Genomic DNA, 26,541 nt, shown 5'->3' with positions numbered 1-26,541 from the left:
AGACTCTGGCATGGCAGCACACTCAGCTCCATCCCAGGACTCACAGGTACAAATGGGGGTGTCGAGGCTCAGATGTGCAGGGATGGTGAAGCGGTGCTCTGTGTAAGACTCCCTCTAGACGACTACGTACAAATAAATAGAACTGGCCCAAAACGACTACTCATATGTACAACCATAAGAGCCACCAACGGCCCATAAATGTCCAGCCAGCTAAGTCTATCTCCAAACTGAGTGGTGGTGGTGACCTGGCCACGATGTCCACTAGACCACCGTAGGTACCCTGCCACGTGTCACTCCTAGCCCACAGGGTCCGTCCAGTGTGAACTAGACCAACTGTAGCTAACTGTCCAACTGCCTGTCCTGTGAAGTGACACTGTAGCCCTGCTACAGGTTGCCCGCCACAAGACCGCTCACCGTCTCGGTGAGAGGAAGACTGAAACTGTGAAAGAAAACTACTAGTATGTACAATAATGAGTTCCTAAATCTGTCATCCAAGAGATAGAGTGGTGGCCACTGCTGCATCCGAAGTATCAGCCTCTGGAGGTGGAGCCATCAAATCGATTGTAGGGCCTTGCTGTATGCGAGCTCTCCTGTCAGTAAGTGTGTTTCCTGAGAAATGACCAACCACCTGCTGCTGAGCAGATGGTAGCACCTGTCCTGTAGTGTACTGAGGACGTTAAGTAACACAGCCATGGCGATGTGCTCCAGCAACTCCATCACAACAAGTCATATTTTGCATCTGAGGCAATGGTGAAGACTGAAACCCCTGAGGAGGAGGATACTGTTGTTGTTGTTGATTGTAGTACTGAACGGGAACTGGAGTCTGTGAGTAAAGTCCCATAAACTGCTGAGAAGGACCCGTTGCTGCATGCTACACTGGTGTACCTGCTCCAGTCCACCCATATCCCATACCCATCATCATAGGCTGCGTTGCCCTATTTTCCTGTAACAGCAATTCTCTAAATCCTTGTAGTTGATTCTGAAGGTCACTAATCACTTGAGACTTTAACTTCAGGGCCTGCTGGAGTGCGAAAATAGTGGCATCCCTATCCGCGATGGCACTCTCAGCAACCTTCAGAGCTCCCTCCATAGCTGCGTAAGTAGCTACATGACGCTGGTGTGTGGCTGCTAAACGCTCTACTCCCAGCTCAATGGTGGCAATGGCTTGCCTAGACTCCTGCAATATATCCTCCGATAGTCGAAATAATGATGTAGAGTCCGACCCTGTGGAAGGTCCTGTAACAGTGTCAGGGTGAAGAGAGCTGGCAAGTGGTACAGCTGGTGGGACTGGTGCGACAAGTGGCACTGCTGGTGGTGGACTAGGTGCATGACTCTCTGTCGAAGTAGAGATGGTGGGAGTGGTTGCCGCAGGACTAGGCATAGGAGAAGAAGCAACTGCCACTGGGACGTGGGAGCTAGTCACTATGGTAGGGGTAAAAATAGCAGCAGTAGAGAGAGGAACACACACTGTAGAAGCCACAGCTGTGACATGCATAGTGTGATCTGCACCACCTGAACTTACCATCGAATCAGTAGCGACCGTATGTGAGGAACGTCGAACTGGTTGCTTTACTCGAAGCTGTTGGCTTTCCGAAACTGGTAGGGATACTAAAGATTCTACTGTGTCCTTCACTACCTTTGCTCTCTTTTTCTTTGGCTTTTCAGATAGATCCATTGTCTGTTCAATATCTTTCCCTTTTCCCTTAGAGCTTTTACGCCGCATCGTCGCATCCACATCCATAGGACTAACAGGTATATTAATGACCCGGGCCAACATCGGAGCTGCGAAGCATTGAAAGCTAGATTGCACAGATTGCACCTGAGCTCTAAATCTTTTTGCTCGCGACTGTAAAGAGGTAAATAAAATTTGATGAAAGCCACACGGGATGGTGTGGATGAGGCAGTATAGGCCTTCGCAATGAGAATATAGTAGGCACGTCACATCTGGCCTTGCCTTTGCCCTGGCTGACTTTAGGATCTCTGACCAAAAAGTAATACTTGAAAATGGCCCAGAGCTTTTTATTCCTTGCATAGTCAGCATGACTCGTACTAAGTAGCTCTTTGCATGCCTCGATTGTCGCATCTTTCGAAAGTTGTGAATAGATGCGCGTAGCCGGTTTTACTGCAGGAAAGGTTGTCATTCCCAAAGCGTTACCTATTCATGTAGCAATCAGTGGGTGTCCTCTGACTTTGGGAAAAAACTTGAGGAGTGCATGCACCATATCCATGGGAATATCAGAAGGCAGATCGGTGTCTGCTAATGCTGACAGACCTAGCTTGTGTAGCTGGTCTTTTGATAAGACTTCTCGAAGCAACGGATGAGGCTGCTGCAGATGGAAGTTCAGTGTGAACTTGGTTTGGGTCTTGGAAGAAGGAGACCGGAATTTGATGACTCAATACCTGCATGATTGCTTTCCTCTTCTTTTGGTTCTTTACAACTTCTTCTTCTTCATCATACTCTTCCTCTTCCTCTTTGCTAGAAGATTCTGAGTCGGAAGCAGAGCTTGAATCGGACGCCTTGTAATTTTCATCACTGTGATCAGTGGAAGAAACATCGGTGAGGCCATGGCTGGAGGTATCCACATCCTCTTCTTCTGCAGAACTTTGGGATGTCTCAGTTGGCCTCTCTGGAGAGAGAGCTTTCTTCTTCCTTACTTGTTTGCTTGTACCAGCCATCGTAAAGCTAGCTCCTTGGCTTGGTCAATGTGCAGTGTGCAGGGTGAACTCTGGAACGCCCAGATGCAGAGATGAGAGATGTAGCGCTGTTGTTGGAGTATACTGTTTTCCAAAAGCTGCACCTAGAAAAGCTTGATTAAGCAAGAAGCGAGAAGCTTGTACTTTCAAAAAGCGATGGCATGTACTTTCTCAAGCGATGGAAAAAGCAAAGCTGATGATCAGACAAAGCGATCCAAAGCAATCCCAAAGCTGACGATGCTTTAGTTTGGGCGAGGGGATTTGGGTAGGGTAAGGGCGAGGGAAGTAAGGCGGGGGTTGGGTTGGGTAGGGGCGAGGGTTGCAAGGAGGGTAGGGGCGAGGGTTGCAAGGAGGAGGGTAGGGACGAGGGTTGGGTAGGGGCGAGGGTTGCAAGGAGGGTAGGGGCGAGGGTAGAGATTGGATAGGGGCGAGGGAAGAGGGAGTGGGTAGGGGAGAGGGATTGAGTGTGGATAGGGGCGAGGGCTTTGGGTGGATAGGGGCGAGGGGATGAGAGTGGATATGGGCGAGTGTATGTGAGAGGGTAGGTAGGGGCGAGGGGAGTGTGAGTGTAGGTAGGGGCGAGGGGGTTGGGAGAGGGTAGGGGCGAGGGGGTGTGAGAGGGTAGGGGCGAGGGGCAAGGGAGGGTAGGTAGGGGCGAGGGGGTTGGGAGAGTAGGGTAGGTAGGGGCGAGGGGGTTGGGATAGGGTAGGGGCGAGCAGCAAGGGAGGGTAGGTAGGGGCGAGGGGTTGGGAGAGTAGGGTAGGTTAAGGGCGCAGTGAGCGTGAGTAGGTACAAAGTGAGAGCAGATACAAAGAGATGACAATTTTTGAGCAGGTACAAAGTTCGAGCAGATACAAAGAGAGGACAATTTTTGACTCCAGATAAATAAGGGTATTAGTAGATTAAGGTTTGCAATAATGTTTACGTAGCAAGCTTTGGAGCACAAAAGGACAAAAGGATAGAACTCTAATGGCCCCTTCCTGAAGCAAAGCTGAAATTTTAATGGCACCAAAGGTTTTCTGCTGCTATTGGAATCAAAAGTTCTTTGACATAAACTCTTCCATATTCTTCACATAGACATTATTGCATTGGGAGTCTCATCAAGTCCTTGATTACATATTGTTCACTGTCTCAATCGCCATCTAAGCAGATTCCACTTTTTCAAACTGAACAAAACCACTCCACTAGAAGCTTGATTGAAAGCTTAACTGGAAGGACCTTAATACTTAACTGCAAATAACACTGAGGATAGAAACAATTAGAGGAGTGACTGATTAGAGGAGGAGTGACTGGACTGTAGAAGTTCCCGATAATACCCAATTACCAGGACTTATTGGAGAAAAGATATCTTAGAGGAAAGGCGGACCATTACAGACATAGCAGCAACTGAGACAGAAACTCAGACAGTAACAGAACATCCATTCTGGTGGAAAGCTAGTGGGGAGGAGAGCAGAACTGAGACAGTAGCAGAACACCCGTTCTGATGGAAAGATAGTGGGGAGGAGAGAGATGGGACATAGAACCTACAGATGGCGAAATAGTTGCAGACCCTTTACTCAGAGTAATAGCACTTGATTCTGGAGCCATTTACCATTGGCAAAGGAACGCCTTCCAAAGTGACTAACTGGACAGCCCCCTGTGGCAAAATCTCCTGTACTATGAAGGGCCCTTGCCAGGCTGGAACCAGCTTCTTTGCTTTTTTCAAATATTTTGCCTGATAGAGTAGCACTAGTGTGCCTTGCGTTATTTTCGGCTTTCTGAGGTGGCGATCATGCCACGCTTTGCGACGAAGTTGCTCCGCTTGCAGAGCATGTGAAGCTAAACGGCGGCTTTCATCCAATAAGGTGAGACGGGATATAGAAGCAGATTCCATGTCCCAACTTGCACACAAACTGCCCACCCTAGGGGATCCGGAGTTGAACTCAAATGGAGCTATGGCTTCCAAACCGAAAGCGAGTTGAAAAGGCGTTTGATTCGTTGTTGCTTTGAAAGATGTGCGGTATGCCCAAAGAGTGCCGTGCACAGCCTGAGCCCACGATGCTGGATGGAGATGACATGCTTTCCGCAGGAGGGCGATCAGAACCTTATTGGTGCTCTCGGCCTGCCCATTGGCTCTAGGGTAATAAGAGCACGACTTGCGATGAAAAATCTTGTAATTGGCCAGCAAATTGAGATCATGTCATTGACAAAATGACTGCCCCTATCACTAGTGATCTCTAAGGGACATCCAAATCTGCATAAAATATGTTCATATAAAAATTTGGTTACTGTATTGCCAATGCAATCAACCGTCGCCGGTACCTCTAACCACTTTGTTGCATAGTCTGTAGCCACTAGCACATATTTGCGATTACCTGGTTGAGCCGGGGGATATATTGGACCCACAAAGTCCAAGCCCCATCTCTCAAAAGGTAGCCACGCCATCGAAACCTGCAGAGGACGGTTGGATTGCTTACTTGGCTTCGGCCCACAGCGCTGGCACACATCACAAACCTTAGAATATGCTATTGCATCCTTAAAAACGTAGGGCCACCATAGACCACTCTGTAGAATCTTCTGGGCAGTGATGTGACCAGGGTAATGGCCACCAGTGGGACCATTGTGGGCATCCTCCAGAATATGCTCCACCTCATGAGGCGAGACACAACGCTTCAGAACACCATCTGGTCCCGATTTGTAGAGCTGGCCCCCAATCAGAGTGAAAGGCGTGGACTTCAACAGCAATCTCCTCTTCTGTAGTGGAGATGCCTTCTTTGGGTACAGCCCAGTAGATAGAAAATGTAAGACCTCGCCGTACCATTCCGGTGTTGTATCGATTTTAAAAAGACTGCTATCTGGAAAGTCATCCGTAATCCCAGTAGCTTCTTCACCCGTGTGAATGCGAGAGAGGTGGTCAGCCATTACATGATGCTTACCAGGACGGAGTACCACTTCAAAATCAAACTCTTGGAATAGGAGGAGCCATCGCCATACTTGACCTGCGCCCTGTGGCTTATTAAGCAGATAGCGCAAGGCATGGTGATCAGTAATAATTGTGAAGTGGACCCCTAGCAAATAGTGACGAAATTTTTGTAGAGCATACACTATAGCCAAACCTTCCCTCTCTGTGGTTCTATAGTTGCGCTCTGCTTTGATGAGCAGGCGACTCGCATAATGTACAGGGCGATCCAAGTTGAACTCTTTGCTAGGCTGAGTTAGCACAGCACCCACAGCCAGCAAACTGGCATCTGTATGCACATGAAAAGGTAGGGCCCAATCCGGGGCAACTAGAATAGGCGCTTCAGTGAGGCGTTTTCTGAGATATGCAAATGCTTCGGCCTCAGGTGTTGACCACTGGAAGGGAACAGCAGCACTGGTGAGCCAGCTCGATGGTTGAGCCACCTGTGCATACATACGTATAAACCTGCGATGATAGCCGGTGTGGCCCACAAAGCTCTGAACACCTTTGGGATTTATGGAAGGAGGTAACTTCAAGATGGCCACTATCTTCTCTGGGTCAGGTGCTAAACCTTGAGTAAACACCACATGGCCCAACAGTGTGCCCTCTGTGACCAAAAAATGACACTTGTTCGGATTGAGCTTCAAACGTGCCTCTCTGCACCTGAGGAAGACTGCAGAGAGCTGAGCAAGATGCTCCTTTAGATTTTCTACTGGGATCGAACATTGAGCACCCGAGAAGGTGGAAAAGTCGTCCATGAATATGGGAAGGTGATCAGTAAGCAGAGGACAAAAGATGAGATATACTATGCGATCGAAAGAAGGCGGTGCATTTTTAAGCCCAAAAGACATTCTAGTGTAGATGAAAATACCCCAGGGAGTCACAAAAGATGTTTTGATTTGGTCGTCAAGATGTATTCCTAACTGATTGTAGCCGCTGAACCCGTCCATAAAACTATACAGTACATGGCCAGCGGCATTTTTCGAGGACTCTCTCAGTGAAAGGTGTCGGAAATCCATCCGGGATTGTGACTTTATTCAGAGCCCAGTAGTCGACGCAAACTCGAATTTTGTTGGACTGCTTCTTTGGGGCAATAACCATAGGGGACAACCATTCTGAGTGCTCTACTGATACAATAATACCTGCTTCTTGCATTTTTTCCAACTCGATTTTGACTGCTTCTGCATACTTGGGATTCAGTTTGTAAGCCCGTCCTCTGACCGGCTTAGCGCCCTCAACCAGAGGAATTGTGTGGACTCCTAGCTCTGCTGGGATTCCTTCCAAATCGTGGTAAGACCAGGCAAACACATCCTTGAAAGAGCGCACGAAAGAGATTACCAGGTCGAGTAGAGCGGGGTGATCCCATAACCAAGTGGCTAACAAGATGGGCTGATGGTTGTCAAGGCCGCCTAGGTTGACCTCTCTGACTCGGTCAGGCTGTGCAGTGGGCGAGGCTGCGTCAGGGAGAGAAGTCCGTGCCGCCTCTGTTAGCTTCTGGACATTATGAGCTGGCGTCTGATCAATGTTGAAATCCGCATACTCTTCTTGCAACCATCCTGATGGAAGCTCTGCAAATGGTAAATCCTCAGATACCTCAAAGTGCTCTGGCATGGGTGGAGAGTCAGATGGAGTAGAGGCTAAGGAAGGAGTTGGGGTGTTGGCCAACTCTTGCAAGGGAGACTTTTTCCCCCTTCTATGGTGGGTTATAGGCTCACCCAGGCCGACGGTTTCCATTAAGGGACCCTCTGAACGATGGGCACCAAAGACCGGTCCACTTGGTTCTAACTCACTTGGCTAACTGGGATTACTGGCTTCAGCTGTAGCTTCAGGTTTAGCTTCAGGTGTAGGATCAGGGGGAGAGGGTGAATCTGTTGGCAAAGGTTGAAGAGAGACTACATAGCATGGCATCGAAGAGGTAGCTTCTAACCACTGCAGTAAGTCTTCATCGGACCCATCAGGAGGGACCGGCTGCTCCAAGTCGGGGTTGGACTCGACTGACAGAGAGCTATGCTGAACGACCGGATCCATACCTCCTTCGAGACGAATTTGTTGCATTGGAGAGCTAGGAGTATGTATCCACATGGCGTCATTTCCCCAGTCGTGAAGTGCTTTCGTATGTCGCAACCATGGCCTACCAATCAGCAAGGGATAACCTCCCTCTACCTGGGGAAGATTAACTACCACAAAATCCAAGTTGAAAGTGAAATCTTGTACCTTCAAAGGCACCTTGTCGACTATGCCCACTGGGTAGACTGTTCTCTGATTGGCAAATGTAACAGTGAAAGGAGCAGGTCGGGTAGGCTTTAGACCTAAGGCCATTAGTGAATTTAGGCATCAAATTGATTCCAGATCCACCATCAACGATGACGCCGGATAGCTGGTGCCCAAGAATAGATACAGTGAGTCGAGGAATTTTATAATCGGTGAGGGGAGCAGATGGATAGGAAATCAAATAAGACTCTGAGGGCTGTACAGGGAGGTACCCGCCACTAGGCCCAGCCCCCGGGTACAGAGACTGAATGACTGACAGGGTGTCACTTCTAAGTGTTGCGTCGAGCCTTAGCATGTCGTATAGTGACACTTGCTGAAAAGTATTTTTCAAGATGGCTTCTGCCGTGGGCTTGGCGCCTTCGAACTGGGTTCCCTTTGGGACCTTAATCTGTTCCAAGTCAGCCACTGCTTCCAAGAAGGCTCCATCAATGTCAGATAACAGGGAAGTTGGTTTGCTCTGAGCAATTTTGAAGGACTCGTCCTTTTGGTCAAATAGACCGGCTTGAGGAAGTGGGGACTGGCAAGGTGGACCTGTGGGCAGACTGAGACCAAGAGCTGCTCTTTGTGCCCGAGTAAGGACACCAGCAGGCTCCTCCACTTGCAGTGGCTTAACCACATGAGTAGCAGGTGATGGTTGAGGCACGGTGTTCACAGTAATCAAGTTTATCTTCGGGAAGGTGAATTCTTGTTGGTTCTGAGTCGAGCTTGAAGACGTGGATGCCCTTTGTGTGGGACAATCCTTACTGTAGTGATCCTTCAAATCAAGGCAATGACGACAAGGAGGGGACCCCTCAGGTAAAGGACACTTGCTCTGATAATGCCCATATTCTCCGCATCTGTAGCAGAGTATGGGCCGATTTGAAGGATGAAACGGGGGACGAGATGGTTGCTGCATGGAGTTGGAGGCTGAAGTGTAGAGGCTCTGAGGGGTTGAGGTGGCATTAGCATTATAAAAACTTTGAGTCAGGAAAGTACTTGACATACCTTGGACAGCAGGGATATTGAGCAAAGGTGGCATGTAGTTGGGATGGCCGTAGTGGGAAACCATGTTGGATGCTGGTGCTAACCCCTGTTGGAGAGTAGGACCAAGACTTTGCTTTATTTTGTGCAATCCCTTTATATAGTAGCAATCCTTATCTTCATGACCCGATTTTTCGTAGAAGTGACAATAAGAGCGAAGGGGACAGTCCTGTGGAGGGTGTGTTGGAGAGCGGCATGAACTACACCATACCATAGCCTTAGTCTCCTGCTGAGACCTGAGCTCTTCTAACTTTCTTTTAAGTTTATCATAAGCCTCTTGATGTGGAGGCTTCTCTTGTTTGAGAGAGAAGGATCTCTCTTCTTGAAGGGCCCGCTGTAACTTTAGGGCTTCCAGTTCCCTTCGTAAAGAAGTCAAGGGGTCTGATGGACTGTCCACGAGTACAGGGGCAGCATCTAACTGAGAAGAGTCAGTGAACTTCCTTCTTGCTCCCTCTATTCTAGTAGCAGTAGCAACAAAGTCCTCCAGACTGGCTTCAGGACGGAGACTTTCTCTGAGCTTTTGTTGAGAAGTCTTAGGCAGAGCCTTCTCTACCCACTTCTTCACCATGAATTCCCCTGGTTGCTGAGGCAGCTTAGCGACCAGGGACTTTGTTCTGGTCATGAGCTCTGCAAATGTCTCCTTGGGCTAGAGCAACAGGTTAGCCAACTCATCTAGAATCTTCTCTTGATAATCCCCTGGTCGGAAAGCTTCACAGAACTCCTGTCTTAACATGGTCCAAGTAGTAAAGTGGTTTTCAGCAAACTGACTGTACCATTTATCTGCAAGACCATCCAAGGTGGACGGAAAAAGCACCAGGTATGCGTCTTCTCTGTTGAGCCCACGACCTCTGCAAAGAGAGACAAACCTCCGAGCATGGTCGTCTGCATCATCTGTGGAAAGACCTTTAAAGGTAGGGAACTTGATGTTCACCTTTGCCAGAACACTTGTGAGCTCCTCCATGGCCTCTTGCTCCTGCTCCTGAGTCTGTTGCTCACTAGCTTGCTGTAACAAAATGGGGGAGAGCCTTATCGGAGAAGGTGACCTGGAGGATGTAGAACCGGTCGAAGGAATGGAGGTAGCCGTATGAGTAGGTATGGGTGATGGGGTTACTATGCTTCTATTGGGCACCAAGGGTTGACGCCGTCTGTGGTAGTACTTCAGAGGACTCAGTAGTGCACTTTGACGCTCCAATGACCTCCTTGTATGTGTCATGCAGTAACCGCCAACCCCACCAAGCTTTGGGCAAGAAGAACTTCACTTGGGCAAGACAACCTTCACTTGGCTGTACGTTGATCTAGACTCTACTAGACCAGGGCGAGTGACTAGACCACCTGGCCTGGTCCAGGACGAGGAAGGACTAGACCAGGGACGAGAAGGACTAGACCAGGACGAGGACTGGGGGACCAGGGCGAGAGAAGACCAGACCAACAAGGCGAGAGACTAGACCAGCTAGATTAAGCTATCAAGGGTGAAACTGGACCAGACCAACAGGCTGCACAGGCGAAGGGAAGAAACCAGATACTCAACAGAGTGAGACTTCAGTTGAGGTCCCACCGTGATCGCCAAAATGAGAGCACCTGTAGCGCGGATAATGTGTCGTGCTCTCTACAGTGTGGGTCCCTCAGTGCAATGTGCGTGACAATCTCACTCAAACAAATGGAAACTCTCTCAAACAGAATGAAACACAGAAATAATGGATAACAACAGAGACACAACAGTGAACCAGAACAGGTGGACTCAACTAGCTCAAAGAACCATGTACAGACTCTGGCATGGCAGCACACTCAGCTCCAGCCCAGGACTCACAGGTACAAATGGGGGTGTCGAGGCTCAGATGTGCAGGGATGGTGAAGCGATGCTCTATGTAAGACTCCCTCTAGACGACTACGTACAAGATAAATAGAACTGGCCCAAAACGACTACTCATATGTACAACCATAAGAGCCACCAACGGCCCATAAATGTCCAGCCAACTAAGTCTTTCTCCAAACTGAGTGGTGGTGGTGACCTGGCCACGATGTCCACTAGACCACCGTAGGTACCCTGCCACGTGTCACTCCCGGCCCAAAGGGTCCGTCCAGTGTGAACTAGACCAACTGTAGCTAGTTGTCCAACTCCCTGTCCTGTGAAGTGACACTGTAGCCCTGCTACAGCAAACTCATGACGCCTCTCCTCTGTGCAAGAAAGCTCCTGTCGAGCCTGCTGTAACTGCTCCTCCAACCATGGACTGTCTGGATGGTGCTCCTGCATCCTCTGTAGTGAAGCAATACCCTGTCTGAGACGCTACTCCTCCTCTCTCGCTGTAGCCCGTCGAGCCAGAGACTCCTGGAGAAAAAAGTGGCTAAGCTGAGCTAGGCCTAAGGCCACTCTGTCTGCAGGTAGAGCCTGGCTGTCCATGCCCTCTGTCCAAAGAGCCTCTACCCTCTCTCTGAGTGCTGAGTCCAACAAGACCCGCTCTGGGATGCGAAGCATCGTGCTCCCACTCCTCTGCCTGTCTGCCACTGTGAGGATCACTGGTGCATGGTTCGAGAAGGATGTCCCTGCCAGGATGCCCACTGATCCCCCCAGGTCACTGAAGTGGTCACTAGTGTAGAAGCGATCTATCCGCGATAGATTCACTCCTCCCACTCTGCAGTCCGATCTAGAGAAGGCAAGACTCTCTGGAGGCCTCACAAAGCCAGACTGCTGCCATGTATCCGAGATCCTCAAAGTCACACAAAACCTCTCCCAAGCTGCTAACTCGACTCCATGCACAGTAGCATGGCTGCCTCCGATCCTGTCAGAAGGGTCCTCCAACATGTTGAAGTCCCCTCCTACACACCAATGGTCAACCTGTGGTAAAGACTCAACAATCTGTGACCAAAACTCTGCACGAGCACTTGCCACATTGGGCGCATAGATGTTCAGGAAGCCCACAAGGCCACCCTGAACCTGCATAGTAATCCACTGAGCCCTGCCTGGCACAATAATCCCTCTGCCCACAATGGCCTGCTGCAATGAGTCCGCAATAGTCATGCATACCCCTCCCTGGATGCCTCTAGGTCCAAAAGCAGCTGACCAAAAGGTATCATAACGTCCACGCAAAATCTGACCACATCGCCGAATGCGGCTCTCAGACAAATGGTGCTCCTGAAGCATAAGGAGATCAATCTCTCCTCCCACAGGGCAACGCTGAAGCTCCTGACGCAATCGGCCCCGCTGTCGCTGAAATTGGGGCCCACCTAGTCCCTGCACGTTCCACGAGACGATCCTCATGGAGAGCGAGAGAGAACAGATGCTGCTGTAGCAGCAAGACGGGCTATCTTCGAGGCTGGCTTGGATGGGGAGTAATCCGCATCCGAGCGTCCTCTAGATAGGCGAGACTGCAGTGAGTGCCTGGCCCAAGCCCAAGCAGAGCGAGCCGTGCGTAAAGCAACCTCCTCTGTCCAGGAGTCCTCATGAAATGTATACATAGCAAGGCAAACACTGCGTATCAGCAAAAAAGTACACCACATTGTGCCTACATCCTGCTGAGTCTGGGGGTGTCACCGCAAACTTGGCCAGTGGCAACAAAGTCTGCAGCAAATCTGTAACTCCAAGTTCTCCCATGTGGTGAGAGAACTCAAGAACCTGTGTATGCAACCATCCCACCACTGAGTCGAGGGACCATTCTATCTCGGTCCTACCACAGAGGGGGAAGGAGAAACCAACTGTTGAGTCCAAGGCCAAAGCATGGACCCTGAAGCAGGCTGCCTCGTGGTCTGCTGCGGAATCGCCGAGAAAACGAGTGAACCCGTAATCGAAGAAATCCCAGCGGCGTCGGAGGTCAATGCTCGACAGACCCCGAGGGATAGCTACAAGGGAAGATGTCTGAATTTGCAGAGGGGGCCGCAAGAAGGGCTGACCCTCTCTCGCTAGGCGACTCGTGGCAAAGGGGCTGCCAAGAGATCTCCTAGCCGCCGGCGAGGGACCAGTCTCCTGAGTCGACTGTGGTACTGAAGCAGGAGGAGGGGGAGAAGGAGCTGGGGGGGGCGGAGGAGAAGAGAAGCGGGGTGGGGCGACAGAGACAGGGGGGCGAGGTGGGGAGTGGACGGGAGCAGAGTGCGGGGGGGGGGAGATGAGGAGGAGGAGGGGAACTCTGAAGGTGGGGCGGCTGGCGAGGGTGAAGCAGAGGTGGAGGCTGGGGTAGGGGGCTCCTCCTGCTCAAGAGGACCAAAGCGGTTCCCCGTGGGAACCCGCTGCTGCTGAGTAGGCACCTGAAGGCCACTCTGAGTGCCAGGCTGTCACTATGGCCCTGGCGTCGACGGCCGCGGGCCTGCTGCCACCCCTCTTCCGCTGGAGCCCCAAGCTCGGAGGGTGGCTCTGAATCTGTGCGCTGTGCCGCTGGCTGTGGCTGCGGCCCAGCCTTGGCAGGCTGGGGCTGAGGCTGAGGTGCAGGTCGTGGCCTCCTCCGTGGACAGGCCTTCGCTAGGTGGCCCATCTGTCTGCAAATGAAGCACTGGTTCGGGAGACCCGAGTACTCCACACTCTGTCTAAACCAACCCCCACTCACCCGAGGCAGAAGAATGACCTTCGGGAGCGTGTGGGTATCTCTGACCAAAACTCGAACTGAAGGGATGCCAGCCGCCTTAGCAGCTACTGATGTTGTCGTACGAGGTGTCTCCAGGACAGTCCCGATGGCGGAGCCAATCTTGGAGAGAAGTGGAAGGTACTCCCTCCGTAAACCCGGAAAGCAGACTGAGATGGGGATGTCTGCCTCCTCTACTAGCACATCCGAAGTCGGGTCAAAACCATGTCGCCATTGTCGAAAGTGGGCGCGTGATGCTCGGATGGCCAATGGACTCATAGCTATGACCTTGGAGGCCATCTCGGAAGTCTCGAACTCGATCTGGTAGTACCCCCATCCGAGAATCTGGACATCCAAGATCTTGCCCAGCTCTGCGAGAAGGTGGGCCTGGAGAAGGTCTCGCAGCTCTCCTCTGCTAGGTCGGGTGCTGAGAACCTTGCAGATGACCGAAGTCGCCTGCAAACGCTCTACCTCTGCGGCAAGGCTCGCTTGCTCTGTCAGCGAAAGAACAAGTCAAATGGTGGGCTCAGCGGGGTCAGGCGAGGGGGCTTCAGGCGAGTCCCTCTGTGGCGGAGCTTGAGCCTCCATTTGTGTCTGTTGTTGCGGAGAAGAGGCGAAAAAATGAAGACGAAGGGAGAAGCTCCTGATGGATCAAACACGCCAAGGTAATTGGCGAGGCTCGACAAGCAGGAAAGGCGAGACAAAGGGCCAAAAAAAAAAAAACTGCGGGTAGGCAGGTGAAAGGATGGCGGACGGACAGGGCAACGGCGGGGGTGGGGGTGACTGGGCAGGCAGGCTGAGCGAGCAGCGGAGGGAGGACAGGGCGCAGGGCCGGGGGGGGGGGGGGGGGGGGGGGGGGGGGTTATGTGAGTGTGCAGGCGACGGGGAGGGGCAGCAGGCTGGATTGAGTGCAGCGGGGCCAGCCAGGGGCTTGCGCGCGGGAGGTTACGGAGGGCTGGGGTGGGGGGCAGCGATGACGAGGGGGAGGGAGCGGGCAGCAACAGTGAGCGCAAAAATCTCTCAGGGATGGTTTTATGATAATGCACAGAAGGATCTTTTTCGCACCCAGATTATTGAAAAAAAACTGAAGATGCATGAAAAACTCAAGTAGACAAGAGAATGTATTATACTTACATTTGAACACATGTGTACATCCTTACCTCTACAACATATGAAACAAGTACATAAAGACGCTTTGAAAGCGACAATCAAATAACAATAACTTATTGACCTGGCAATTGCCATCTCCATCCACCTTCAGCTCGCTCAACCCATATTGCTTTAACCTGATAATGTCACCAACCGAAAAATATGTCAATGTCTTTGTCTACATGAATATATCTCTTGTAGTCTACAATCTAAAATAAAAATAAAGCTGCATGCATAGATATTTTTTCCCTTAATTGCCACTTTATTAGGGGATGAAAAAGATGATAGAAAAGGAAGCTTAATTGCACTTGAAGTCGACGAAAGCAAAGATAGTTTTTTAGTACAATCGATGACCAAGACTTGGACCATAGATGCAAGGGAGAATGCTCATCACATGTAAGAGGAGACATGGGCGCGGGGGACGCCACCGGATGCCTCGTTCCGTCCGTCGGACAAGAACAACCCTGTCTGTGAATGTCTCCCACTGCCTGGTCTCCTCAAGAGACTCTCCCTGTGTCAGGGCAGCTCTAGCGAACATAGCCCAAGGCATCTCTGATTCAGATATCTCATGACTCTAGCCAACAGTCCAAAGCCCTCTCTAAGTAGACGGTAAAAGCGGCCTCGTATCTCATAGTATACCAGACAATGACAAATGTAACTGTCTCTGGCTCTATATGACACAACTGGCATATCCTGGCTTCTGCTGGTCCTCTCCAAAATCTCCGAGTCTCAATCTCTAGCTAATGCGATGATGTGCGCATCTGACCAATAGCACATCGTATCCCATAGGATAAATGAGTGTCCATATAAGCCGGTCTGATCACATATCCATCCTCTGTTAGTTGGAGAAGATGCTCTCTATAGAAAGCCATCTTCGTGCCCAACTCTGGTACCTAGTTGAATCAAATCCTGACGTATAAGTCCAATGATCTCTGTCCGTGTGAGAGAAAGGGAGGGTGCATCTAAGGAGTATTGGAATGGAAGCAGTCTATCCATGCTGAAGCCATATGACTGAAACCATGATGTCATCTGCCCATACCAGCATGTTGTGTTGAAGGAAACTGATCTAGCAAGGGCCACAACTATGAGAGGGGGGCCAGCTAGCTCAGCTCGAATAATCTCATGTGGCACTGAGTCCTTTAGCCCGAATCATTCGAGAGATCATAGAGACTAGAGGTCTCTCCATACATCTCCGTCCATGGTGGTCCACTGAGGTCCCCAAATCTAAACCCCATAGGGCATAGCTGAAGCCAAGAGAGTGTCAAAAAGCCACAGCTTTGTTCAAGGTTCCTGAAACTGAACCTGCGAACACATCTTCTCCAATCCTCCCAAGGCTACATAAGCTATCGTCAATCTAGTCTCTGCTGCTCTCAATGAAAGCGCCGGTCCATTGAAGACTACCCCAAGATAGGTGTATGCATCTGTATACTCCATCTCCTAGCCATATGTAAAAGTGGGTGCTGACCTCCTGACCCACTATGGTGTGGTGTTAAACACCATAACCTTTGTTTTCCCAAGGTTAACAGACAATCCACTATCGTGAGCAAATGTGTACAAAGCATCTAAATGACGCTGCATCCCCTCCGCGGAGTCGGAAATCAACACAATATCATCAGCATATAACAATAGTAGGATCCATGTCCTTGCCAACTGTGCTCCTCTATCACCATCCCTCTCAATGTAGTCAACAGCCTCATCCACATACATGCCAAATAGTGTAGGAAATAGCGGGCAGCCCTGTTTCACCCCCAATAGTGGAGTGAACCCAATCAAAAATCCCCGCTGGAGTGCGTACATGCCCCACTACTGACTTGTATAGAGCCATGATCCCCGAAATCAACTCTTTGGGTTACCCCATCTCCTGCAGTCTGCGCATCAATCTAGCTATGGGCATTGTATCGAAGGCTTTGCCGAAATCCACAAAGCAACAATAGAGTAGTCCCCCACATGATCTCCCCTCCTCAATGATGGCTCTGAGTGTCAGAATATGATCAAGAGTAGAAAAATCTCTCCTTAAACCTGCATGTCCTACAGCTCGTACACCCTCTCTCTCTTTGCCCATGTACTCAATTGCTGCTCAAGGATAGATGCGTACAACCGTGCCAATGTGTGTCCAATCATGATAGTGCGTTAGTTCCCAGGCTCCATAGGGTCCCCTGACTTGAAGATAGGTACAATAGTGGAAAAACTCCAAGTATCACGTAGGCCCTCGCACATGGCACGGTTGAACATCACTGCTAGCAGCTCCGCAAGCAAACCTGTCAAATGCTCTGCTACCAAGCCATTGTGAGCATATGCTCTCCTAGTCTTCATCCTGTCAATGGCTTTCTTTACCATCTCGGCACGTGTGTGGGCATGGCTCTGGCGGATCTGGAAGAGGTGGCTGCCCCGAGACTATGTAGAGAGATGATGCTACTAGCCCCATACCTCCGTAGAAGTGATGACTGGTGGGGGGAGTGCTCATGGAAGAATCGCCATGTCTCGCTGGAATCCTGGCTCAAAAACAACTGATATAAATCCTACTCTAGCTGAGCTAGAAACGCCCTCTTCTTCCATCGTACCAAACGCCAAGAAGCAATCCGTGATTGCCTGTGAGTAATGACTCCTAGAAGTACCTCCTTCTGAAGTCAGGCTCTGGTCTCTCTGCACTCCTCATCATACCAACTATTTTGGCGTGTGCTCCCAGAACCTCGTCTTTGCCCAGGCTCAGTGTGTGGATATGCCTCTGATGCTACATCCTATAGTGTCTCTGTCAATATATATATATAAGCGAGCTCCCCTAAAGGTCTCTCCGGATGCTCTGTGCATAAGTGTCACAAAACGGGCCCCACGTGCCAATAGAAAAGAACAGAATGAACATACTTTTAGCACTTCAATAACAACTGAACTGAGAGAGAGAGAGAGAGAGAGAGAGAGAGAGAGAGAGAGACGACACGCGACACTGAGTGGCGGAATTCCACCCCAGAGAGTATTGGCCCCAAACCTTGGTGCCCCCTTCGGTATTTCTTTGTATTGCATCAACACAGTACAAGCCGGTACTCCACGCTTTGCACCTTCGTCCAGAAGCATACCAGAGGATGAACCCTATTTAAAGGCCCTAGGCCCAAAAGCAGTTTACATGAAAAGCCATAAGCTCAAAAGCATATGGTGCAAAAGCATCTTATCCAAAAGCTGACAGCACAAATTACGAAAATCCATACAGTGCCACGCCAGCACCGATCAACGCAAATCACGAAAATCCGTACAGCCTGCCACGTCAGCAATCAGCGTGAAACCTAGGATTCCGTATAGTCTGCCACATCAGCAAGCCAACGCAAAATCCGGAGTTCCGTACAGTTTGGCGAGTCATCTTCTTCTATTGCTTCTGCTTCTTAGGGTTTAGGCCCCTCGGCTGGTGATCTGCACAGTGGCTCCGTTCTTCAATGGCTTGACACGTCAGTAGTTTGTGACATCCCCCCTTCTTGAAAGAGAGTAATCGTCCACGATCACAACATGTCTGCAAAACAACTCAAGTTAGCTCAAAAACTTCCGAGGGACAAACAGTTTGCTCTTTCTTTTGTTAAGGAGTTGGCTTCTCCTCTCGGCTCTTTTGATCAAGGAGTTGGCTCCTCCTTTCGTCCAGATCAGAACTCTTGATATTCCGGCGTAGTAAAATTAGCCATCACACCCAAACCGCACTGATCTTCCACGGGTGTCTTGATGCACTAAAATTACATACCCAGGCAATTTCATCCAATTTGGAATATTCACTGGTTGGCACATCACAATGCAACACAAATGCTCACATATGCATGTTACAAAACATATAAACAGAAAGTCGCCAATGAACACTCCTCCCACATAACCTAACACGGTCCGGGCCAGGAGAGATTCAACGACTCTCTCATCATTCCTTCCGCATAACCTAAAAAGGTCCGGGCTGGGAGATAGCAATCTGCGTCTCTTGGAGGTGCAGAGATTAGCCACTACTCAGACTTCTTGATACTCCTCCCGCATAACCATCCAGGTCCGGGCCGGGAGTAACAACAACAATTATTTTTTTTCAAGCATACAACCAAACGCTCCCAACACATCCCATCTGCGTTGCTCCGAGGTTCAAACAGTACCAAAACAACATTTCTCACTACTCCTCCAGGAAGTAAAATCGCCAATCATTGAAACCAGTATTAAAACCAAAGTCAAACATTTCAAATCGGCACCAAGACAAGTTCAAAACAGATACCACTCATTTCAAACAAATTTTCAAACAATACTTTCTCAAACAATGTTCAAAAGTATCTAGCTATAAAAACAAAGAGTTAATTCAAGGTTTTGTTCGGACAACCGAACTTTGAGAACAATTGGCTTGTCCTTCTACATCACGGTGATGGTTCGGTTCCGAACCTGAAGAGTCGCATCATTCTTGTCGTGCTAAGGCATGCCCAAGAGAACGTCGCAATTGCCCAACTTCATAATGTGGAAATCAGCTTTCCCATGATAATCTTGGATAGTCACTGGAAGAGAACCAATAAGCGGTACCACTTTTTGAGTTTGCCCCGTGGCTAGCTCAGCTTCAGTTTCTCCACCCTCTGCATCATAATCAAAGTGCATCTGCTTCAAGAATTCTAGATGGATAAAGTTCTCTGTAGCTCCAGGGTCAAAGAAAATAAGAGCTTTGAAGCCATTGACTTTGCCATATGCTCGGCACAATTCATTTGTACTCTCAAGGTGTATATCAGGGACTAGTCCAATAGCGGGTCTAGCTCTCTTAGCTGGAGGTGGCGTTGGGGTTCTGTCGACCGTTGGTGCGGGAGTCGGCTCCGCTGGTCTATCAGTGCGATGGGGACAACTAGAATGGTTATGCCCTGTTTGAAAGCATCCAAAGCATCGGCCTTCTTGTAGTAAGGTGTCTCGTTGTTGAGGCGTCAAACAAGGCCTTTGCGGTTGATTTTCGAGATTCTCGAGAATTTGTTTGTTGTTGCCGAGAGTTGTAATTAGTGGCCGAAGGTTCTTTTGTGGTAAACTCTAGCTTTCCCTTCTTCAGTTTGTAACCGACTGGCATGGTCCATAAGCTCTTGCATGGTGGAGACTTGCTTGGAGAGACAATAACTGCAATCGTGATGGTAGTCCAATGGTGCATTGGGCCTCCAAGGGAACGATCCTAAAGAAGGAGATCGGAAGGTACACGTTGAGAAACCTTTGGTTTAGTCGTCCATGGTTTCGGTGGCAAGCAATTTCAAGTTGCCCCACTCTGCCAAGATCCGGACTTCAAACATAGAAGTCATGTAACTACGTGCAAAAACCGTCTTCAAAGCTTGCAAGGTCCTTGGAGCATGCGGTTGTGTCGCGATTGAACTCCACCATTGCACAGCATTATCTTTAAGAAATCCCGATGATCGAGAAATCTTGGATTCTTCTATATAGTTTCCCAAAGCATGGATGTTGTCGAATTGCTGTAGGAATTGCAATGCTTTCTTCCGATCTTTCACCCCAGAAAAGTGAAAAATTTGAATGTTGTGCCACCATCCTTGAAATCTTTGGGTTGGTTAGGTGCATATCCCGGGTACGGATGATAAGGGTATCCATATGGGCTCCAACCATTGTAGCCTGATGGCAGTGGTGGTGGGGGAGGTGGGGCCAACGGCGGTGGCAAAGGCAGCTGCATTGGATCGGGGTCAGATGGCTGCGCCATACTCCTGAAGACTCCCCCGATCGGAACAGATGGCTGGGAAGGTTGCCGGTTGGAAGCCCTCGTACTTTCTAGTGCCGAAGGAGGAGGTACCACTTGAGGCATTAGAGGGGGTAACATGTAATTCCAAAATTGTTAAAAACTTTGCAGCATCGGAAGATTCTGCTAAGGATGTCGTGAAGCTCGTCGAGAAGAAACTGCAAATATTCTATTGAATCCATGAACGCCATGTCTTGGGTTCTTTATGGCTTATGCAATGTAAGACAAAGCGGTGAAGACGGGAGTGCGCACGATACGCGATAAAGTAAGGGTGGGAGTGGCTAAAAGTCCGGGGTCAGGACCCGAAGATACTTCAGATAAAATTCCATTAGTCTCTGGTTTGCTCTGTTTGCTCTTTTATCGGACCGGTATGCTTTCAGAAAAGCACACGCCTGATGCTCGGATATCACTGTCACAAAACGGGCACCATGTGCCAATAGAAAAGAACAGATTGAACAGACTTTTAGCACTTCAATAACAACTGAACTGAGAGAGAGAGAAAGAGACCACACACGACACACAGTGGCGGAATTCTATCCCAGAGAGTATTGGCCCCAAAACTTGGCGCCCCTTTCGGTATTTCTTTATATTGCATCAACAGAGTACAAGACGGTACTCCACGCTCTACACCTTCGTCTAGAAGCATGCCAAAGAATGAGCCCATGGCCTCATATTTAAAGGCCCTAGGCCCAAAAGCAGTTTACATGAAAAGCCTTAAACTCAAAAGATTCTAGTGCAAAAGCATTTTGTCCCAAAGCTGCCAGCGCAAATTACGAAAATCCGTACAGTGTCACGTCAGCACCAGTCAGCGCAAATCACGGAAATCGTACAGTCTGCCACGTCAGCAGTCAACGTGAAACGCGTGATTCCATACAGTCTGCCACGTCAGCAAGCCAGCGCAAAATTCGGAGTTCCGTACAGTTTGCCACGTCTTCTTCTTCTACTGCTTCTGCTTCTTAGGGTTTAAGCCCCTTGGCCGGTGATCTGCACAGTGGCTCCGTTCTTCAGAGGCTTGACACGTCAGCAATTTGTGACAATAAGCGTCTGTAGATACCATCTATGTAGACAGAATCAGTCTCTGAAGTAAAAGTGTATCAGGTATGCGTAGGTGTGTGTGCTAGTCGAGTTGTGTTGAATTGGAATGCGACAGTAAACGTGAGGAGAGCATGATCTACTGCTACCCCAATAGGCTTGGGCCCGACTATAAAGTCCTGAATAGAGGGTATGAAATTGGGCTCAGCCAAAACATAATCCACTATGTTGACCCCATGTCTATGAGGAAAACAAGTGAACCCACTCGACGCTGGAATCTCTGAAGGCCATTCAAAAGGGCCAGTCCATGTGCATTCCCCAAATCTATCAGATATCCCCATATCCAATGTGCTCTTCATCCTGCAAACACCTAGCCAATACCATATCACTGACATCCAATTCTCTCAACATTTCCTCTGAGGTATCGTGAAAACTGTCTAAGACTGGCCCAATCTGGCATTAAAGTCTCCCAAAAGAATGAAATCTCCATCCCTAGAGAACTCCCATATGTCCTCATCCAATATCATGAAGGGTGACTCCCCCCTGAGATATGCATAATGAGCTATGTTGGTGGCAAAATAGCATATTGCAATGTAGAGTGCATCCCTGTCTCCGCTCTCACTCTGACCCACATATATCTCACTTGCTCGTCCCTCCGAACAATACGAATGAGGGGTTGTAGCACCTCCCTGAATAGGACTCCCACACCTCCTGACCCCCGTCCTCTGTGTCACAAATGCGGGCACCACGTGCCGATAGAAAAGAACAAACTGAACAACTTTAAGCACTTCAAATAACAACTGAACTGAAATGGAGAGAGAGACGACACGCGACACGGAGTGGCGGAATTCCACTCCAGAGAGTATTGGCCCCAAACCTTGGCGCCCCTTTCGGTATTTCTTTATATTGCATCAACACAGTACAAGCCGGTACTCCAAACTCTGCACCTTCGTACTGAAGCATGCCAGAGAATGAGCCCTAGCCTCATATTTAAAGGCCCTTGGCCTGAAAAGCAGTTTACATGAAAAGCTTTCAAACTCAAAAGCTTCTGGTCCAAAAAGCAGTTTACATGAAAAACTTCCAAACTCAAAAGCTTCTGGTCCAAAAAGCAATGCCAAAAGCTGCCAACGCAATTTACGGAAATCCGTACAGCCTGCCACGACATCATGTCAACGCAATTTTCGGAATTTGTCTGCTGCCTTAGGGTTAGGGTTAGGGTTTTTGGCAGAAATTAGGGTTGCAGGTTTTAGGGTTAGGGTTTCCAGAATTAGGGTTTCAGCAGTTAGGGTTTTTGGCAGAAATTAGGGTTTGCAGGTTTAGGGTTAGGGTTTCCAGAATTAGGGTTTCAACAGTTAGGGTTTCTGGCAGAAATTAGGGTTTGCAGGTTTTAGGGTTAGGGTTTCCAGAATTAGGGTTTCAGCAATTAGGGTTACCACGTCCTCACTCTGTGACACTTCTTCTACTGCTTCTTAGGGTTTAGGCCCCTCGGCCGGCATCTGTAAGTTGGCTCCATTCTTTAGGCTTTGACACGTCAGCAGTTTGTTACACTCTGCGTTGATCTCACTTCTTGCCTACAAGTAGTCTCCCAATGGTATCCCGTCACTCTAGGTAATGTGCCGCCAGGAGTCCACTGCGTTTCCGAGTAAAAAATAATGTCTCTTCCCTTAAAGCTATCTTCAAATGCGCCTACACCTAGCTTCATCGATCCATTACAATTCCATGCTGCCATTTTAAGGTTGGTCCCATAGGTTCGCGTTGTCATGCGGTGCGTTTTTCCGACACCACTACTCTCCCTCCCCTATAGAAAGCAATTTTCCCTTTCTTCCTCGTCGCCTTGATCTCCAGCATTAGCTCTTGCATGTGCCCTACCTGTGTTAGAGTGAGGTCATCACCCAAAAATATCTCAGTTTGCTTGAGTGCTTGTCTCTTCTTCAAGAATTCCTTCCTAGCTTCCAGTGTAGGGAAACGTATAATGAGTGCTCTTTCCTTGGGCCTTCCTTTCTCATCACTTCCCTTCTTGCCAACTCTCCAAGCACCTGTGTGTGTGGGTTCAGAAATACCCATGCGCGTCAAGAGCTCTTGCACTTCTTCTTCTACTTTTCCAATGTCTTTGAGACCTGTAACATGCACATGAAGGGCTCTGGTCTTCCTCTTTTGCTCCTCCTCAATTGTCATACCGATGATAGTGGATGACGGTGTGGCTTCAGGCATCTTATCTTTACCTTTCTTTGCATCCTCGATCCACTTTTCAGCTTTGTCAACCTTCTCTTGTGTTTTGAATAGGTGCTCCGCCTATGAAGAGGTTGTTCGTGCCTTCTACTCTTCCTCTTCTCGTAGAGTTTTCACCTGCTCCTTAATGCTTTCGAGCTCCTTTATCATTGAGGGTTGATTTTCTCCCTCCTTTGTGGGGGGATTTTAGCAAGCTGCGAGGTCTCCCTTAAGTGCTTCGATCAATGCATCCTTTTCCTTCATGCGTTCTTCCATTTTTTATTTCCAGGATTCAAACGCAGCAAGTGCATCCTCTAATCTTTTCTGCATCATATATTCCATTACATTCACTTATGTCCTCACAATCGTCTGCATTTCGACCTTCAGTGATGCGTACATCTCGTCATGTTTACTAAGCATCTCTTTGTCCATTCTTTCCTCGTATCAGCATACATAGCGTTTTTGCAAGTTTCCAAATTTGCATACATCTCTTTTTCAATGTCACCCCTCAAAAGGCTAAGCTCCGCCTTAATCATCACTTGTACCTTCTCATACATAAGTCATCTTTGACTCTAGAAAGTTTCTCTGCTCTCACAAAACCTAGCGATAGTGTGCTCTCTCAAAACCTCCGCCTAAATGTCGCTTTTGATTTAGGCGGGGTTTCATAAATACTGTCATCCCCGACATCGATTGGTTGGTCCATCCTCAAGCACCCCGCGTAAAACTTTGCATAAAATAACTGTGTTGTAGGCCGGTGGGCTAAAGCCCCCTTCAATTCACTGTCGCTCGGGCTTGATTTAGGCTAAGTGGCCGGGCTGCAACCTATGCACCACTGGCCCACACCCCCTCGGCTGTATTGCCTGCTGAAGTGCGTGTGATGGCACTGCCCGCTTGATACCAAGCTAAGTGCTGCTGGAAGACGGGCTGTATCCTTGGCTGGAGCCCTGCTCCCAACTGCGACGGGGCTGACCACGCCGGCCTATGGTGCCCTCCCGCCCCTATGATGTTGGGCTGCTGGTATTTGTGCCCCTGCCCACTAGTAACCTGCGTGCTGCCTCTTGCTGCCCGACACACAGGCAGCGGTGTCCTGTGGATCTCCTGCTGCCCGAAACCCCAACTGCGCGCGCTGCAGGCCTTCTGTTGAAATGTTGCTGAACTGCTGACTGCTGGAGTGCGCGCGTCAGAGGCGCGCACACACACACACACACAAGATTTTAATGTTGAAGGACCAATCCCAAAGAAAACTCAAAGATCTATCCGATAAAAGATAAACAAGCCCTGTGGAGCAATCTCTCAACAAGAAATGAATAAAGTGCTACCACAAACTGACCAGATGGGGTGCCCCCCTTCCCTAATATAAAATCCCATACAAATCCCCCACGACCCATAAAATGTGGGAAATGGAAGTCACAGAAAAAAAGCACCCCCTCTAATAATCCAATAAGTAGCATAGCAGTGGATATACTGCAGAATCTGAAAATGACTTCTAGACAATAAAAGAGCCTCACAAGGCCAGGCACAGCCACAAAATAGCCCTACCCCCCTAGATCTAGACAAGAAACCCAAGAGATAACCTCCAAAACTCCAACAATATTCCCTCCATTGCCATAAGCCAGACTGCATCCCCTATCTACGAACGTTTGGAGGACCTCCCATGCCACCAAGCCCACACCAGTACACGTGTGCGGGTAGAGTTGCCAAGGGCTAAGAGTCCAAGTGTGGTGATCACACAAGATGTCTCACATATGAGACTCAAGTCCTATTTATAGGACTTCATAACCAAAGGGCCAGGTTATACTACAGGAGCCCATCCTGCTGTCTGGGGATGTAACACTTCCCCCCTTTTTTTTAATTGCTGTCCTCAACAAAATCCTCAATTATAAAACCGGGAAGACGATCCTTCAACAATCTGACTGACTCGCAAGTAGGTTGAGACTCAAGACGGTGCTTCCACTTGATCAAACATTCGGGGTATGAAGTCTTGAGAGACTTGCCTTTGATCCAGAATCGATTCGGGTCCAAGTGGAATGTAACAGGTAGTATCTTCCAAGTCCACGACTTCCTCGGGAGGAATCACTAAGTCATCCTTCCAAGTTCCCCAGCCATTCCTTTAGACGGCTCACTTGGAGCACGAGATGAATAGCAATGCCTTGAGGCACGTCCAACTTGAAAGAAACCCTACTTATCTTCTTTGTGATCTGAAAGAACCACAATAGCAAGAGGATAATTTCGAGCATGGACCAGTTCAGATCGTTTCAGAATCCTTTGGTACCCGTACACCCACATGCCCTCCTGGAGTTTATGGGGTTGTCTAAGTTGATTAGCATAAAAAGTGGCACAATGTTGTGTCGTCTTGATGCTCTCTTTTGCAATCTCTAGCATTTCCTACATATCGCGCAAGGCTGTTGATCGCATATTGACCCCCATGAATCCGGTGGCGATTGGTGGTTTCGGTTCATAATTGTACATAAGCATAAACGGGCTATAGCCAGTAGCTAAATGCTTTATACTCTTATAAGCAAGCATATCTTCCATAGTTTGCTTTGTGCGTCGGTCTGTCCGTCAATTTCAGGATGATCTGCGGACAACAAGCACAAATAGGTCTCCAATATCTAGAAGACCATTTACCAAAACTCTTTACCAGCGCTAAACTTCTTGCGAGCTCTCTCTCTCTCTCATGAGCGCCATCTGGTAAAATTTTCCAGATGCTTCTCTACAAGAACAGAAGCGCTACCTATTGGGGGAGCGTTCCAGAAATCTCCTCAAGGGGAGGGACCAGCCCATGTGGTTTAGTTTCTAAGTATTGTTCCATGAAGATTCTTACGCTAATCTCAAAAGTAATTAAATACACGCTTCCGTTTCTATGACAATGGTGTCAGAGCAAGGTCCTCTCTATTCCTTTTCTACAAGGAGAGACAAATTACAATTCTTGGATGAAACATGCCCGGAACTTAGGGGTGTCCTTAGTTTTAGCC

At 49.0% G+C, this 26,541-nt stretch overlaps 1 protein-coding gene across 2 annotated transcripts in view; it reads right to left on the bottom strand.

Annotated features, from left to right (window-relative positions):
- LOC147442987 (OVARIAN TUMOR DOMAIN-containing deubiquitinating enzyme 12-like) overlaps positions 1 to 26,541 on the bottom strand; it is a 68,916-nt gene that overhangs the window by 22,525 nt on the left and 19,850 nt on the right. For both annotated transcript variants that reach the window (XM_086528946.1, XM_086528947.1), the window contains exon 5: positions 14,702 to 14,756. In XM_086528946.1, coding sequence (XP_086385072.1) covers positions 14,702 to 14,756 — 55 coding nt within the window. The remainder of the gene's footprint in view (positions 1 to 14,701; positions 14,757 to 26,541) is intronic.

Source organism: Adiantum capillus-veneris, chromosome 14 (assembly GCF_014529385.1).
Source record: "Adiantum capillus-veneris isolate H3 chromosome 14, ASM1452938v2, whole genome shotgun sequence".
Lineage (NCBI taxonomy): Eukaryota > Viridiplantae > Streptophyta > Polypodiopsida > Polypodiales > Pteridaceae > Adiantum > Adiantum capillus-veneris.
The sequence above is the reverse complement of the archived record's forward strand: the minus strand, read 5'-3'. Positions and strand labels throughout refer to the sequence as shown.